At 55.2% G+C, this 15,905-nt stretch overlaps 1 protein-coding gene and 1 long non-coding RNA gene across 2 annotated transcripts; one reads left to right on the top strand and one right to left on the bottom strand.

Moving 5' to 3' along the window:
* Positions 1-2,215: 2,215 nt before the first annotated feature.
* TWF2 (twinfilin actin binding protein 2) lies at positions 2,216-11,356 on the bottom strand. Its single transcript, XM_020874243.2, has 9 exons — positions 11,179-11,356; positions 7,842-7,919; positions 5,371-5,549; positions 4,907-5,002; positions 4,580-4,684; positions 4,307-4,432; positions 3,480-3,630; positions 3,215-3,336; positions 2,216-2,811 (listed from the first exon to the last, which is right to left on the bottom strand). Exons 1-9 carry the CDS (start codon positions 11,201-11,203, stop codon positions 2,644-2,646), a joined length of 1,050 nt encoding a protein of 349 aa, XP_020729902.1. The 5' UTR covers positions 11,204-11,356; the 3' UTR covers positions 2,216-2,643.
* A 53-nt stretch (positions 11,357-11,409) lies between these two features.
* LOC110125321 (uncharacterized) lies at positions 11,410-12,258 on the top strand. Its single transcript, XR_011483746.1, has 2 exons — positions 11,410-11,586; positions 11,719-12,258. It is a non-coding gene; the product is annotated as an uncharacterized lncRNA (long non-coding RNA).
* Positions 12,259-15,905: the final 3,647 nt, after the last annotated feature.

Raw genomic sequence — 15,905 nt, 5'->3', positions numbered from 1 at the left:
TTCCTCCCTACACTCATGGCAGGGGTGGGGTGTAGGGGATGCAATGAGTCAGAGAGGCCATTTGCATAGTCAGGTGGCAGATTGCTCCGTCACCCCTTCCTCTTTCTACTCCCCGCCCCCCACCCCGGTCTGTCCAAACCATCTGTCACATCCCATGTGGGCCTCACACCTGTCCTCTGGGAAGTCTGGGGAGAAGTGAAGGCCTAGAGCTCAGTCTAAGGTTGGCAAGAGATTGGAATTAGGAGCAGAGTCAGACCTGGTGGGGTATGTCCCAGCCTTCTCAGCCCCTGCTCCCCCCAACCCAGGCAGCAGCCTCAGGCTGGCAGCTCCTGCACTGCCCTTTCCTGGCCCGAAGTACCAGTCCTAGATTGTGTCATGCCAGGCCTGGCGTATGGGGCAGGGGGTAGCATTGGCCTTGCCCAGGGTCATCTGCCCCTGCCACAGCTGTCGCTTCCTCCAGGAGCAGGCCCTCCTCTGCATTCCCAGTGCACCATCGGAGCACAAACCCCACCGCTGGACCAGCTGAGATGTCCTGGCTCGTCCTCTCCTGAGGCTCCTCCCACAATCCCTCTGACCCAGGTGATTGCAACAGATCACTCAGGCCCAAAGCTGAAGTATGACCCGGGACCCTCAGCAAGTCCTGCTGGCTCCATGTTCAGAATCTGCCCATATTCCACCCCTGCCCTCACCTTCACATCCACCAGCCTGGTCTGAGCTGCCATCTCCTCTTGGCTAGACCAGAGGAGTTGTCACCTCCTCAGGATTGTCCTGCTTCTGCTTTCAAGCTCCACAGTTTGTTCTTATTAGGCCCCTAAGTCACATTATGTTCCTCCTCTGCTCAGACCCCTCCATGGCCCTTTCTAGGGTCAGGGCCACAGTCCACACAATAGCCAGCAGGGTCCTATGGTATCTGCCTGCCCTGTACTCCCTGCCCAGTCTCCAGCCACACTGGCTTCCTGGCTGTGGCTTGAACACATGCATGTAATTCTCCTGCCCCAGGGCCTTTGAACGTATTGCTCCCTGTGTTTTGAAGCTTTTTCCGGATACTCACATGGCCCCCTCCCTCACCACCCTTACATTTCTAGTCACACATTACCCTCTCAATGAGGCCTTCTCTGATCTTCTTATAAACCCCCTACCCCAGATGGAGTACTCCTGAGCTCTTTTACCTAATTTGTTAACATTTTTGTTTTGTTTGCAAATAAGAGTTTATTTGAAGTGTTAGTAATTGCAATTCTGGAGACACAGATTTAGGTAAAATGAAAGAGTGTTTCAGGGAAGAGTAAGAGTTCAGGGGATCATAAAGGGAAGCCATAAGGTTGTTAAAGTTGTCTGTAGGTGCTCAATACTTGCTGAATTCATGGGTCTCCACAGTCAGCTCTGGGCAGGCAGAGTGTTTCTGAGTGATGGCTAAGTGAATGAGGGAATGAATGAACAAACAAATAGGGTTTCTGGCGGGATGGGGCAGGGCTGGACATCCGCTACCCCTGCTTCTCTCTGCCCTCCTCTGGGTGGGTGTCATGGCAGGCAGGCTCCAAGCTGCCAGCTGGTGCACAGGCCCAGGGGGGTTGACAGCGTGGGAACAATGGCGTTGTCTTCCTGCCCACTTGAGAACCAGCCTTTGGGGTTCTTTGGGACCAATCAGGCTGCCTTCTATGGGTCCTGGCTTGGCTTCCAGCTCTACTCCCTACAATTCTATGTGCTTCAGTAAAGGCAGAGAAAGGCCCCAGGGATGGGACACTGCCCTGTGTCCCAGCCCAAGAGGCACTTTCCAGAAAAAGGACAGTGCCCATCCAGCAGGTGAATCCATCATCAATGCCATCTGTACCCACCCCCGCACTCTTCCCATCTGGGATGGCAGGGGTCTTCTACACACTTCTCAGAGGCAGAGAATGAAGTTCTAGCTGCTGCTTAATCCCAAGCCCAAGGGAGATTCCCCCAGAGTCCCTGGGACCAGAAACCTAGGCCCTTTGGGACAAGAGAGGTACCCAAGGTACTCAAGAGGGGGCCAATGAGCTGACAGTGAAGCCTGCACATGCACACACGGACACAGCTCTTCCATATACCTGCAGCCAGGCAGGCTGGGGCTCCACCCAGCAGGCCCACAGGCCCCTTCTGTGTTGTGTGTGTGTGGGGAGGTGGGGCAGGCAGGTCTATGCCCAGGGCCTCCCCATACCCGGGGCCAGAGGTGGTCCATCAGGGCCAAACTCAGCTGTTGATTTAAAAATATTTTATTCTTTAAAAAATACAGCATTCAACCATCTCGTCCTGCGGTGACCCCCTTCCCCAGCCCCGAATGACCTCACCCCTTGTGGCCGAAGGGTTCTGGGCCATGCTGGGGCCCTAGTCTTAGTTCCCCTGGGGGCTTGGTTCACACCAGGCCCCCCAGCCAGCCTCTTGAACCAGCCGAGCAGGGTCCCCAGATACCCCGGGCACAGGGATGAGAGGCAGGGACAGCAGTGGGGGAGGGTCACAAAATGCCAGCCCAGTGGCCCTCGGAAGCTGCAAGGATGTTCAGTTACCAGCCCTCCTACCCATAGGAGGCAACCCCCACCCCAGAGCCCGGCTGCAAGGAGGGAGGTGGCCGTGGGGGTGGGGGCAGCCCCATAGTTTCACACGCCAGCAGGGCTCAGGTCCCGCCACCTAGCTGTCGTCCCCATTCTCGCCCGGGCCACGGATGAGGCGCTTGTGACCCCGCTTGCCCTCGGGGCCCCTGGGCTTGGCGAAGGCCCGCTTGGCGAGGTGCTGCTTGGGGTGCACCTCGTCGTAGAGGAAGTCAGCCGTCAGCTCCGCCCCATCACCAATCTCGATCTGTGCGGGGCAAGGCACAGTTGGTCACTCCGAGGGTGCCGGGCCCTGACACACACCACCCTCGGTCACCCCCACTCCCGGGGCATCCTGTGGATCTCTCGCACTCCAACCCTGGGGTCTCCTCCCAGATATCCACATGAAATGCCACCCCCAGGAGCACAGAGCTGGGGGCCTGCTGGTGGGAGGCCTTGTCACCTCCCACCTGCCTTCCATACTCAGGGAAAGGAGAGACACGGATGTCACAGTTGGGGCTTATCCAGGCCACCAGCGACACACACGACCCCTTGGGCCTCAGTCTCCCCCTCCATCCAACAGGGCAACGATGCCCTCTGCTCTGCCATTGTCTCAGGACCCTAATGGCCCATGTGGGGCTGGTGACGGGGCCCAAGGGAACAGCACCCACCTTCTTGGCGATCTCGAGCTGGAAGTCCTGCTCCACGGAGTCGAGGAGGCGGCTCTTGCAGCTGGAGTAGAGCATGCGCTCCTTGATGCTGCACTTGTAGCCGGGCATGGAGTAGATGAACACTGCGGGGGACGTGGAGGTGAGCCGAGGCGGGCCTGGCACTCCTGCCGCCCCCACAGCCCCTGCAGGCTGCCCGCCCGGTCGTGGGCCAGTGTGGCTCCTGCCCAGCCACTTGAGCGGTGGGAGCCCCGCCATGGCCACTCACCCACAGACTCCAGGGGGTCACCCTCGTGGGTGTGCTTGTAGAGGAAAAAGTGGTAGCGGGCGGCGTCTCGGGGCACTCGGGACGGCAGCTGGGCCACGTCCGTGGGCTCCGTGTGCACCAGCTCGATGGTCTCCCGCTCCAGGTCCAGCTTCTGCCGAGGGGCAGGGAGAGATGTGAGGGCACCGTGCGGGCGAGGGCCCAGGCCCGCCCTCCCCGACAAGAATTCCCTGAGGTGGGAAGCCGCTGTCAGCTCCTCTCCCAGGGCTCCCTGCCCCCACTCCACCACGCAGGTCCCTCTGAAGAGGCCACTCCTGAGCCCAGGCCTAACTCTGCCCCTTTGAACACTCTGCTAGAGAAGGAAGTCCCACCAAGGACGATGGACAGGTCAGGGGCAAAGGCCTTGACCTCAGGGAGGCAGCATCCTTGGGCCAGCCCATCCTCATGGTTGGAAGAGCCACTCTGTTTGAAAGGGGGAAGGCTGGACCACTGAGGCACTGGCTGGGGAAAAGGGGGTGATCAGGGGGCTGCAGAGGGAGTCTGGGACAGGAGGGGGTTCAGGGGTGAGGGGTGAACCAAGGGTGACGTGTGCACACAGGGTGGAATGAGGGAGAGTATGTCAGGCATCCCTGCGGGTGAGTGGGGCCTGGGCTGGGCAGGGAACAGACTGCAGCCACTATACACCGTGACTATAGGAAACAGGTAGGCATGGGGACAGCCTGTTCCCATGGGTACAAGGGTGAGCTGAAGTGAGCTCATGCGTGGGAGCAGGAGCAGGTGGGGTACAGTGTACCCCAAGTGTGCGCCTGGGGCAGGGAACCGGCACCCACCAGCTGGATGTAGTTGATCGTCTTCTGCCTGAGCTGCTGAAGTGCCCGTTGGGCCTGCGGCTGCAGAGGGAAGGCCAGGCCCTGCAAGGTCTGGTGTTTGCTCTCCACGCTGATCTCTGTCTTCACCTGGGGAAAGGTGAACTGTGAGCGAGGCCCTTGCCTGCCCAAACCAGGGGGTAGCCCACTTGGGGAGTGCAGGCTCAGGCAGCGGGGCCTGACTTGACCTGGAAGCCTTGGGTCGGGACTTCCGCCCGCCCTGTCCAGCGCGCCCACCTCGTTAATACGGATCTGCTGGAGTTCTCTTTCAGCCGAGGTCAGCGGGGCAGGCGCCGCACAGGATGACAGGTGCTTCTGGTACCCGGCAAAGGAGAGATCGTCCTGGCCAGTGGATGCAGAGGCATAAATGAGCACCTTAGGGTGGGCTGACAGAAGCCCACTGAGCACCCCAGCTTGCAGACCGAGGACTCTCCCAGCCCTCCCTACTCATCCCCTGGCACCCACTTGCTCTGTAACCCTGCATAACACCCCACCAGAAGTGGGCCCGTGACCCCAGTCTGGTGGGGTCCCGGTCTGGGGTGATGGGGTGGGGGGTGCAGCTACCTTCACAGTCCCAAAAAGCTCATCCTTGATGTGGCCGCCTCCAAACTCCTTCTTCACTGTGGCCCGTGTGGCTGCATACAGCATCTTCAGCCGCACCTGAAGGGCAGGGGCCAGGTCATGAGACCTCTCTCCAGGCAGGGCTGCCTGTCCAGGAGCAGGCAGGAGCCTCTGGGTGGGGACCAGGGCCCCTCATTGTGCCCACGCACCCAGCAGAGGGCGCAGCACGAAGGTAAGGCTGTAGTAGGGTAGTCCAGACAGCAGAGGGAGCCCTCACCCAGGACAACCTTTGCCTCTCAGAGACCCAGGTTCCAAGTGCAGGATCTTGTCCCTCACTCATACTCCCTAGAGTAGGATCTGACGTCTCCCCCTTTAGACTCCCCACGGCAGCACCATGTTATCTTGATCAGACCCAGCTTCCCCTCTTCCTCTGATCCCGAGGCTGGGCAGGGGTTCCAAGGACTCACGGGGGAATTATCAGGTGACCAGGCGAGGAAGAGCCACTCGAAGCCTTGGGCATTCTGCGAGTCCAAGCGGTAGAGCAGGTAGCAAGGCTGTTGGGCATCCAGCAGCGGCAGCACGGCCCCGTCATAGTCCTGGTCCCAGCGGCCCACCAGCTCCCGAAAGGCGCCCAGCACAAGCTGTTCTGGGGGCAGAGGCCAGGTGAGCCAAGGAGAAGCCATGTCCCACAGCCACCTCTCACTGTGGGCCTCGGGCCCTGGAGGTAACTCAGACCCACTGACCACCCTCCCTGCCTTCCCCTGAAGCCTGTCTGTGACTCAATCAGTGTGTGAGTGAATGAATGAATGAAGGTACAGAGCTGCCAGCCCAAGGCTGCTCCCTCTATACACACACATACACACACACATGCACGTGTGGCCTTAAGAACATGCCAACAGATGACCCAACACAGACAACAGCACCAAGACACGCAGCCGTGTACCCACAGCCACCAACAACGTGGCCCCTTACAGACACCCACACCCCTCACCCCCCTGGAATATACTCAGTGGACGGCCCCACTGTACCACCTCCGGCCCCCTCCTCCCTCAGCCTGGGGCTCCAGCAGACCGCCGGGCACACCCTTCTCAGAATGAACATGCTGCCGGAAGTACCGTCACAGCCTCAGGCCACAGGGATCTGCAGGCAAAAAGGCTTGCGGGAAAGAGGTAGACAGGGGCTCCCACCAGACACTGCAGAAACAGGTACCCTGCCGCCCTCACCAGCGGTAGTCCCCTTCCCCAAAAGTAACCAATCAAAAGCAGCCAACCTCTTAATACCTAGGGCTGACCAGTCCTGCCGCCTTCCTGGCTGGCGCAGAGTGGCTGAATGGACACACACTCGACCCACCAACCCCCACCAGGGGTCTCAGTGTGGCACCAAATACCAGCCCATGTGTCACAGGCCCAGGCTGGAGGAAGAACTGGGCTAAGTGGACAACTACCACCTAGCCAGAGGATACTGGCACCTGAGCACCAAGCCCTCCTGATGGAGGCAAAGGGCTGGCTATCTGGCTGGCTACAAGCCAGGCCTGCCAGCCCATCCACCTCCCTCTGGCCTTGGCCTCCTCACTTTTCCTCCCAGAACTCAGATAGATTAAGGCTGAAAACCAGTAGTCACGGGCTGACCAAGGCCGGGGAAAGTGGGGGGCGGGCAGCAGCTGGGCAACAGCACTGCCAAAATTGTTTAATTTGTTGCCAACATTTTTCAAATGGGAAAGTCTGATGTAACAAGTGGAATTCCTGGCTTTTCTAGAAAAATCAGGAAGATCAAGCCACACTCAGCTAGGCTGCTGGTCAGGAGGCCTGGACCCTCTGGGGTTCCCAGGTGCCCAAGAGCAGAATGCAGATAAGGGCCTGAGAGACTCCTCCTGCTCAACATCTCAGGGATGTTCTGTCTGGGAGGTGACAGGGAAGGCTGAGGTCTGGGCCATGAGTTCATCTCTTTGGAGGGGTGCAGGGGACTGACCTACCCCAATATCCCCAACCCGGCCTCTGAGGGCATCTGAATTTCGGGACCCTGGGCACTGTCCAGCAGAGCTCTAGCTCTAAAGCCTGGGTGAATTCTCGGTCTGGGCAGACCCAGCTTTGACCCAATTCAGCATGTGAAAAGTCAGCTGGGCACCAAGCCCATTCAGGAGGCACTCAGAAGGGCCCACTACCGAATGGCTACCAAGAAGGGCTGGAGGGATTTGTGGGGGCCTGGCCCATTCCCAGTTCTGCAGTCTGTACCCCTCACCTCCAGGGACAGTCCTGTATCCCAGGACTTCTCTACCCAGAGCTCCCCAAGCCTCAGTCTAATCCTCTGCCTCCCCAAATGCCCTCCCCACTTTAGGCCTCAGCTCAAGCTCACTCACACCCCAAGCCCTATACCTCTAGCATCACCCCTTATGGAAGCCTCAGGTGCCCCGGGTTCAAGTCATGGCCCAGCCAAACCTGGAATTCCTTGGTCCTGCTCTCAAAGAGACGGACACAAGTCCCTTCTCCCCACAGCAAGGGCACTTCCCCTGGGTAGGGCCGTGGCTTCTCCTTAGGAATCTTCCCCAGCCAGTGGCCAAGTGAGGCCAGGCCTGTCGACCACCCAGGGAGGTGAATGGCACTAGACACCGAGGGCAGTGCCTGGCCGTACTCATCCCCTGCGACCCTGCCCTGCTGCGCCCTGCCCAGCCCAGCCCCCTGACTAGGCCAGCAGATGACTCCAGAGCCTCTGGAAAGGCTTGGCAGGACCCTTGGGCAGGGCTGTCTTTGCTATGTCCCCAGCTCCTGTGTGACAGGCATAAGGGCCATGCCCACCTCTGAGGCTGTCCTACAAGGCACCTCTCATTTCCAGATGGGAGACTGAGGTCCTGAGGGGGCTGAAGGCCAACGTTTCCCCACCTCCCAGACAAGCGGCAGGGTCCAGCTGCCAGCCTGTCCCCTCGCCCACAGGAAGCACTCACCGTCCTCAATGACAACTTTGATGAGTCGCACAGAGCCAGCCCGCGCCTTGGCAAAGAACTCCTTCAGCTCTTCGGTGGCTATGAGGACAAGAAACATGGTGGGGGCTGAGCAGGCACGGGAACAGTGTGGGCAGGGACACACTCGGGGCTTGCTCTGTCCTGGGGGTCTGGCGGCGGAGCTGGGAGCCAGATTAAATACGGCCCCCCATGTGACCGGGAACCTGAGACGGCCGCCGAACGCAAGCTCCCAAATTTAGCCAGCAGAGGTGGCAGGCAGGCAGCCTGCTGGCTGGGACAGCTCTGTTGACAGGGCACATGGAGATGAGACAGCCCACCCAGGAATGGGATAGGCCAAGCCAGCCAGAATGAACAGCTCCCACCTGTTCCCTGCACCCCCAAGAAGGCCCAGCACAGGGCTAGCCTGGGACACCCCCAGCATCCTCATATCCACAGACAAAATTACAGGAGCCCCCAATATGCACTGACCAGTCTATTCCCACACACACACACATACACACACGGATATAGTCCCCAGGTTGCTAATAAATTCAGACACAGGCAAATGCAGAGCATGGCTAACATATGTGTGCAGGCAAGTGGCTGTACACAGAAACACAAAGGTACACACTGCTGTGCACATGCGCGCGCGCACACACACACACACACACACACACACACACACACACATGCCCAGCCCCATTCCCCCAGCCAGGCTGCCTAACCCTGGGAGGCCCTGAAGAGCCAGGCCAGCCCCAGCTCAATCCTGCCAGGGGGCGATAAACCTCCACCCCCAGGCAGCCAGGAAGAGGAGTGACTCTCAGGGACTCTCCAAAACAGACCCTGACTGTGGTCCCTGAGCCACAGAGCCAAAAGGTGACAGCCAATGACCAGGAACACAGCTGCAGAGGAGAGGATCATGGTCAGAGCTAGCGAAACGTGGAAGTCACAGATCCACTGGTGGTTCAGATGGGGAAGCCAAGCTCCAAGTTAGGAAGGATCTACTTGGGTCTCCAGAGGGGGCTGCACAGGGCCAGGCCAGCATGACCTTGGGGCTGCCCAGGGGTCAGGAGAATTGTGTAGGAACACAGCTGGAGGGGTGAGGTCAGAGAATATTTATAGGGCCCAGACTGGCAGCTCGAGGGTGGGTGCGGGGGGGCCTTTAGGAAAACAAACTCTGGTCATGTCCTCAGGTGCCCGTCACACAGGGTGACCGTGAGCATGATTCACAGGGCGGTGCTGTGTACCACCCTCCAAGGCCACGGGGTGGACGGAATGCAGCTAAGCCGGGCAGGTCCTTGGGGTTGACAGCGGCATGGTCTGGAGACATAGCCCCACTGAGCCAGGGTAGATCTGCCCCTCAGTGGACCCAGGCCTGAGGTTCCACCAGATGTGTATGACCTCTGACCTCACTGAACCTCAAACTCCCCTGTAACATAGAGGTAATACCTCCCACAGCATTAGAGCCTGTCCTAATAACAATTATTCATTTTTATTAGTGCAATGACAGCAGGGCAGGCTATTACCTGCTCAGACCTCCCCCAAGGGAGAGGCTGACACACCCCTTCTAATGTTACCAGGACAAAGTGACACCCCAGTAGCGGAAGACACATCGCCCTCCATGTCTCCTCAGCCACCATCAATAATCCAGAGGCCAGGCTTGGGACACCTGAGCCTCTATCATCAAAGATTCATGCCCCCCACCCGCACTCCTGCTGCCTTGCCTCCCACCCTCTCTCAGTCAGCCTCAGGTTACAGCCCTCTCCTGCCCTGCTGTGAGGCAGTAGATTGGGACTGGTACCCAGGCATCCAGGGTGATCTCTCCTGCCACCTCCCCAGGCCAGAAATGGGGAGGGGTGGGCTGCTCCCAGGCTGAAGGAGGGCTGCCAGATTTCCCTAGGCAGGCTCATCTCAGTATAAGGGAAATGAGGGAGTGCTGGAGGGCCCAGGCCACAGGACCAGTCAGCCCAGCATGGGGCGGTGGAGCCCTAATCTCTAATCCCCTCCCAGCTGGAGGCAGCAGCAAAGATCAGACAAAGGGGAAGGAAGGGGCAGGTCTGGGGAGGGGTTGTTCCCTTCCGTGGGGCTGAGTCATGAAGCCGCCCCTCCAGCTCTTCTTGGAGAGCTCTGGCCCAGACCCAGGCTCCTGCTTTTTCTGGTCCTATGGGGTGTGGCCAGGGAAACCCTGTCAGGGCCAGCCACCAAGCGGCCACGACCGCAAGCAGGGATCCAGGTGGTCAGGCTGGTCGATGGTGATGGCCCCGGGCAGGGCATCCTGGTGTGGTGAGAGGAATGGCTGAGGGCCAAACCACCGGGCTATCTGGGCAAGCGGCCTGGGCCTTCCCCACAGGCCAGGCAGCCCTCCCAGGCCAGGGACACAGGGGGACACTGAGGTCCAGACAGGGTCAGGACACCTGGCTCCTGGCCGCTGCTTCTTCCCTGTCCTGTGGAAGGAGGAATCGGACCCTTGTGGGAGGAGGAGGATGCTCTGGGCTCTGGGGTGGGGGACCTGGCCTGGAATCTCTAGGTCAGAATCTTCTGCCTTGCCTCCAGCCTGGAACTGGGACCTTCCAACCCTGACTAGGGCAGACTCAGGAGATCAGAGTGGAAAACGGCAGGGAGATCAGAAGTCAAGGTCAGACTGGCAATTCTCCACGTCCCCACTTAGAAAACACCTGTCCCAAGTTTTTCCCAGCCTAGTTTGTGAGGGTCTTAGGAGAAGCCAAAAAGTCAGGACCCCCTCCTCACACAGACACAGCCAATAGGAGCCATACTGTGCATCCATTGAATCGAATGAACACTGAAAGGCACCCAGATTGTGCACATGCACACAGACACCCCCAGACATGTGCACACAGTCACGAAACACTGATCATGATGATTCCATCATCATCTGAAGATGCTTCCAGCTGACAGTCTCCAATCAGCCATTAGTGCATGTGCACTCGATGTACACAGTCAGATCCAGATGTGCACACATAGGGCTGTACCCACAAGACAAGTGCACATGCGTGCACACTCCCTCAGATGTGAACATCCGGGTACACCCACCCCTGCGTGCTAATAGATGGGCACACACAGGCACATCCACCCCCAGATGGGAACACAGACGCTCCCACCCCAGCTGCGTGCCCTACATGTACACCCACCCTCAACTATACACAGTAAGTCCGCATCCCACCAAGAAATGACCACCCCAGGCGACCCGCGGCTGCAAAAGAGAACAGGAAGCTTCCCCAGGCTGGTGCCGGGAGAGGAAAGAGGGGCCCGACAGCCAGGGAGGGGCCACAGCCGCGAGCAGAGACCCTCGGCCCCCTGTCCGTTCGCCATCCGTCCTCACCGTGGATGCCGGTCTGATGCGCCATGACTCCGTGACCCGCTCCGCCCGCGACCTCGGAGCCTCGGATTGGCCCCGGCCCGGCTTGGCTTGCTTGCACTCGAAGGAGAGGAAGGAGGAGGATGTAGTGGCGGCCGCCCAGACTCGCGCAGCTTCCCGGGCGGTGCCGCAGGACCCGCCCCCAGAGCGCCTCGCCCATGACGGGCGAGGGGCGGGGACTCCGGGCCGCGCGTGCGCATAGTGGGAGCTTGGTTCCGGGTGGGCCTAAGACTGGGAACGGGTCGGATTGTACGCACCCTTGTGCGTGCCGTCTGTAACCGAAAACAGGTCCAGCGTGTGGCTGAGCGTGTGTGTCTGTGCACCCTGATCCGAGTGGCCTGGCGCTGGGGCGGGCCCGTGAGTCCCGGCCAGGTGGGTTTGCAGGTGGGGGATCCGCGTTTACCCCAATTTATGGCCTTGAAGGGGGGTGGAAGCGTGTGTTTGAGTGGCATCCCTTTCCTCTGAGACGTCTCTTGAGCACCTCCTGTGGGGCCTGGGCTCCAGGCGTCTCGACCCGCAGGTCCTGCCCTAGCAGTGGGAGCCCAGACAGACCTTGTACTGGGCAGTCAGCAAATGAACAGTCTGTGGCAGTGAGCACCCTGTGCAGAGAGTACGGGACCCTCTGGAGGAGGTGAAATTTTAGTAGAGACCTGGAGGAAAGCCTGGTAGAGCAAGGGAAAAGTTTTCCAAGAAGAGGAAATTGCATGTGCAAAGAGGGTCCGAGCTTGGTGAGTCTGAGAAACTTCCCAACTCCTAATGAACTTCTGACTCCATAGCCAGGAGTGTTGCCTTCTCGGGCATCAGCCCCTGCCTGCTGGTTACCAACAGAATGTATCTTCCAGGCCACTGTGATTGAGTCAGGGTGAGCACATGATTGGACAGTCTGTCCAGTCAGAGCCTGTATTGGGACTTTGGTTGGGAAGGTTAGCAAGGCTTTGGGGGCTGGGGTTGCTGAGAGTTAGTGATGGACTATGTGGCCTGCCTGGTGTCAGGCCTCAGCTTGAGCTCCCTGCTCCCTGCTCCTTGTCCCTGTCCCTGTCCCTGTCCCTGCTGCTAAGTCGCTTCAGTCGTGTCTGACTCTGTGCGACCCCATCCCTGGGATTCTCCAGGCAAGAACACTGGAGTGGGTTGCCCTATCCCTACCCCACCCTAAATAGGCAGCATTGAGCCCTCTGTGTACCCCACACCCTGGGTTTCTCCAGCACACACAAAACCGAAAGGTTTTTTCTTATTCATCTTCCTTTGCACACCCCAAGAACTGGGCCTGTGTAGTGAGCTCACCATGACCACTTCAGCACTTATTATGGAAAATAAAAACCACGTGTGACACTGAAACCATCCCTTGGGAGAACAGTTCATAGACAAGTGCCCCCAACTCCAAGATCTGTCACAGCCCAGATGAGGCCAGCAACACCGAGACTCGTTATATAAGCTCTCAGACCTGCCCACCTCCACAAGAGCACTTGTTTATTCCACAGAACCATAAGAACCTCAACCTCTTGGAAACAGGAATTAAGCAAGAAAACAGATTAATAAAAAAAATAATATTGTTCTGTTCCCTATTAAAATGTCCCATCACTAGATGAACTACATGGCTGTCGTAACATCAAGGTCTCCCCTGCTACCTGGTTGGCCCCACCTTACATCATTCTCTTTGTTTTTATTACTACCTAATACCTAACATTTACTTGCTTATTTATTTATTGTCTTCTTCCCACCAGTCGTTAAGTTTTTGCCCCTGCTGTATCCCCAACACTGCTCTTTTCCCAACAGTGCCCAGGATTAGTGGGTCCCCAATAATATTTGCAAAAAAAAAAAAAAAGTCTGAATGAACTATGAGTCTGTGTTGCACAGTTACTATGGCAAGGCATATTTACTTAATACTCATGATAGTCCTACAGGGTAGGTGCTACTGTCTCCTTACAGATTTAGAATATGAAGTTTGGAGAAATAAAGTGATTTGATCCAAGTCACAAGGCAGTGAGTGTTCCCCAAGAACCTAAGTTTCCTTTACTCAAGAGATTAGGACAAAGGATGAGAAATCCTTCTGGGCAGTGGCCCTCTCGACCTCCATCACTGTCTCACACCTGAGTGAAAAGGGTTTAACCAGAGAAAGGAACTTCCTGAGAGCATGGGATTGTGGCCCAGTCCTGCTAGGTTTCAGAGCCTATGATGCAAGCCAGGAGCCCAGGGACCAGGGGAGCATCCAAACAGACTCCATCTCTAGCTGAGATCTGGTTTCAGGCAGAAAGATGAGAAAGCTGCATGCAGCTTCTCAGAGGAGCCCAGGGATGATAAGGGTGTCCAGGTACAGGTTGGTTGCTCCTTTCTTGCTGATGTTTCTCAACACAGAGTCAGCCACTGAAATTATTTGAATGTGTTTTTTTTCAGGTGGGTCAAAGATTTAAAAAAATTTTATTTAAACTATTAATATAAAGGACTTCCCTGGTGGCTCAGGCAGTAAAGAATCTGCCTGCAATACAGAAAACCCAGGTTCGATCCATGGGTCAGGAAGATCCCCTGGAAAAGGAAATGGCAACCCACTCCAGTATTCTTACCTGGGAAATCCCATGGATGGAGGAGCCTGGCAGGTTATTGTCCATGGAGTCACAAAGAGTTGGACACAACTGAGTGACTAACACACATTAATATAAAATTACTGAAACAAAGGGAGGAGATTGTAAAATCTTGGAGTGGAGAAGTCCTCCTGGGTATGTTACTAAACCCAGAAACCATAAGAGAAAAAAACAAAAAATTCATTTACATTAAAAATAAAAATTCGATTATGGCTGATTCGAGTTGTATATATGGCAGAAACCAACACAACATTGTAATAATTTTTTAAAAAGGAAGAAAAAGTCTATACAGAAAAACCCACAATCAAAATAAAAACAAACATAAAATTGTAACTGGCTACAAACAATATACTTGAAAATCATTTCAAAATAAAGAGTTGATTTCTTTTATATATAAAGAACTCTCAGAAATCAATAAGAAAAAGACCAATGGCTCAGTAAGAAGACTGGGCACAGGATATAAAAAGACCATCTATAGGAAATGAACTGCAAATAATGTCCCTCAAATCTGTGAAAAGTCGGTTATCCTCTCCTATTAAGTGAAAGTCAAATTAGACTTGTATATTTTTTACTTATAGGTAAAAATTAAAGGTATGTGTGTTCAGTTGTGTCCAACTCTTTGAGACCCCATGGACTGTAACCCAGCAGGCTCCTCTGTCCATGGAATTTTCCAGACAAGAATACTGGAGTGGGTTGCCATTTCCTTCTCCAGGGAATCTTCCCAGTCCAGGGATGGAACCCACAACTCCTGCATCCCCTGCATTGGCAAATGAATTCTTTACCACCAGCGCCACCTGGAAAGCCCTTAGATAAAAGTTTAAAACTTTATTAAAAAACTGCAACAGTCAAAGGATGGGGAAATAGGCTGATTGGTGCCACCTTCATGTAGGACAATATCTACAAATTATTACATGTATTCCCTCTCCCCCTTTTTAGTTTAAACTGTGAAATTCATATAACATAAAATTAACCATTTTATGCTGAGCCTGTGCACCACACCTAGAGAGTCCATGCACTGCAATGGAAGATCCCACATGCTACAACTGAGACTCAAGTGAAGCCAAATTAACTTTTAAAACAAACAAACACTAAAGGGACTTCTTTGGTGGTTCAGTGGTTAATGAATCCACTTGCCAATGCATGGGACATGGGTTTGATCCCTGCTCCGGGAAGATTCCCACATGCTGCAGGGCAGCTGAGCCTGAGCACCACAACTACTGAATACTACCACCACCAAACTACCAACCCCCGCCTAGAGTCTATGCTCTGAAACAGGAGAAGCCACCGCAATGGGAGGCCTGCAGTGAACAGTAGGCCCCGCTGGCCACAACTAGTAAAAGCCTGAGCGCAGCAACAAAGACCTAGTGCAGCCAAAAATAATTTTTTTAAAAAAAGAGTTCGCATGACACAACCAAGTCCAGCACAATGAAATAAATAATACATTAAAAGATTAACCATTTTAAAGCAAACAATTCAGTACATTCACTATGTTGTGCAACCACCACCTCTATCTAATTCCAAAACATTATTTATCCCTCCAAAATAAAACTCTATATTCATTAAGCAGTTACTTCCAATTCTCCCCTACTCAGCCCCTGGCAACCATCAGTCTCCTCTCTTTTTCTATGGACTTACTTACTTCGGATATTTAATATGTTGTTTAGTTGCTCAGTCATGTCCAACTCTTTGGCGACCCCATGGACTGCAGCATGCCAGGCTTCCCTGTCCTTCACTATCTCCTGGAGTTTGCTCAAACTCATGTCCATCGTGTCAGTGATGCCATCCAACCATCTTAGAGACATGAAATATGTGACATTTTGTATACAGCTTCTTAATATAATTGTTTTGGAGGTTCATTTACCTTGTATCATGTATCAGCATTTCATTCTTTTTAATGGCTGGATAGTATTCCATTGGGCATAGGTGCTACAATTTGTAGCACAATACTTGGGTTGTTTCCATCTTGGGGCTGTTATGAATAGTGTTGCTGTGAACAATGAATGCCTTTGATGCCACAATTCTGTTACTAGGAACTGATCCTACCAATATGCCCACACAAAAAATTGTAAAGCAAAAAATAGAAAACTATGTAAATGTTCACATTGGGGGACTAGC

The sequence above is a fragment of the Odocoileus virginianus genome, chromosome 26, assembly GCF_023699985.2.
Source record: "Odocoileus virginianus isolate 20LAN1187 ecotype Illinois chromosome 26, Ovbor_1.2, whole genome shotgun sequence".
In the NCBI taxonomy this organism is placed as follows: domain Eukaryota; kingdom Metazoa; phylum Chordata; class Mammalia; order Artiodactyla; family Cervidae; genus Odocoileus; species Odocoileus virginianus.
The sequence above is the reverse complement of the archived record's forward strand: the minus strand, read 5'-3'. Positions and strand labels throughout refer to the sequence as shown.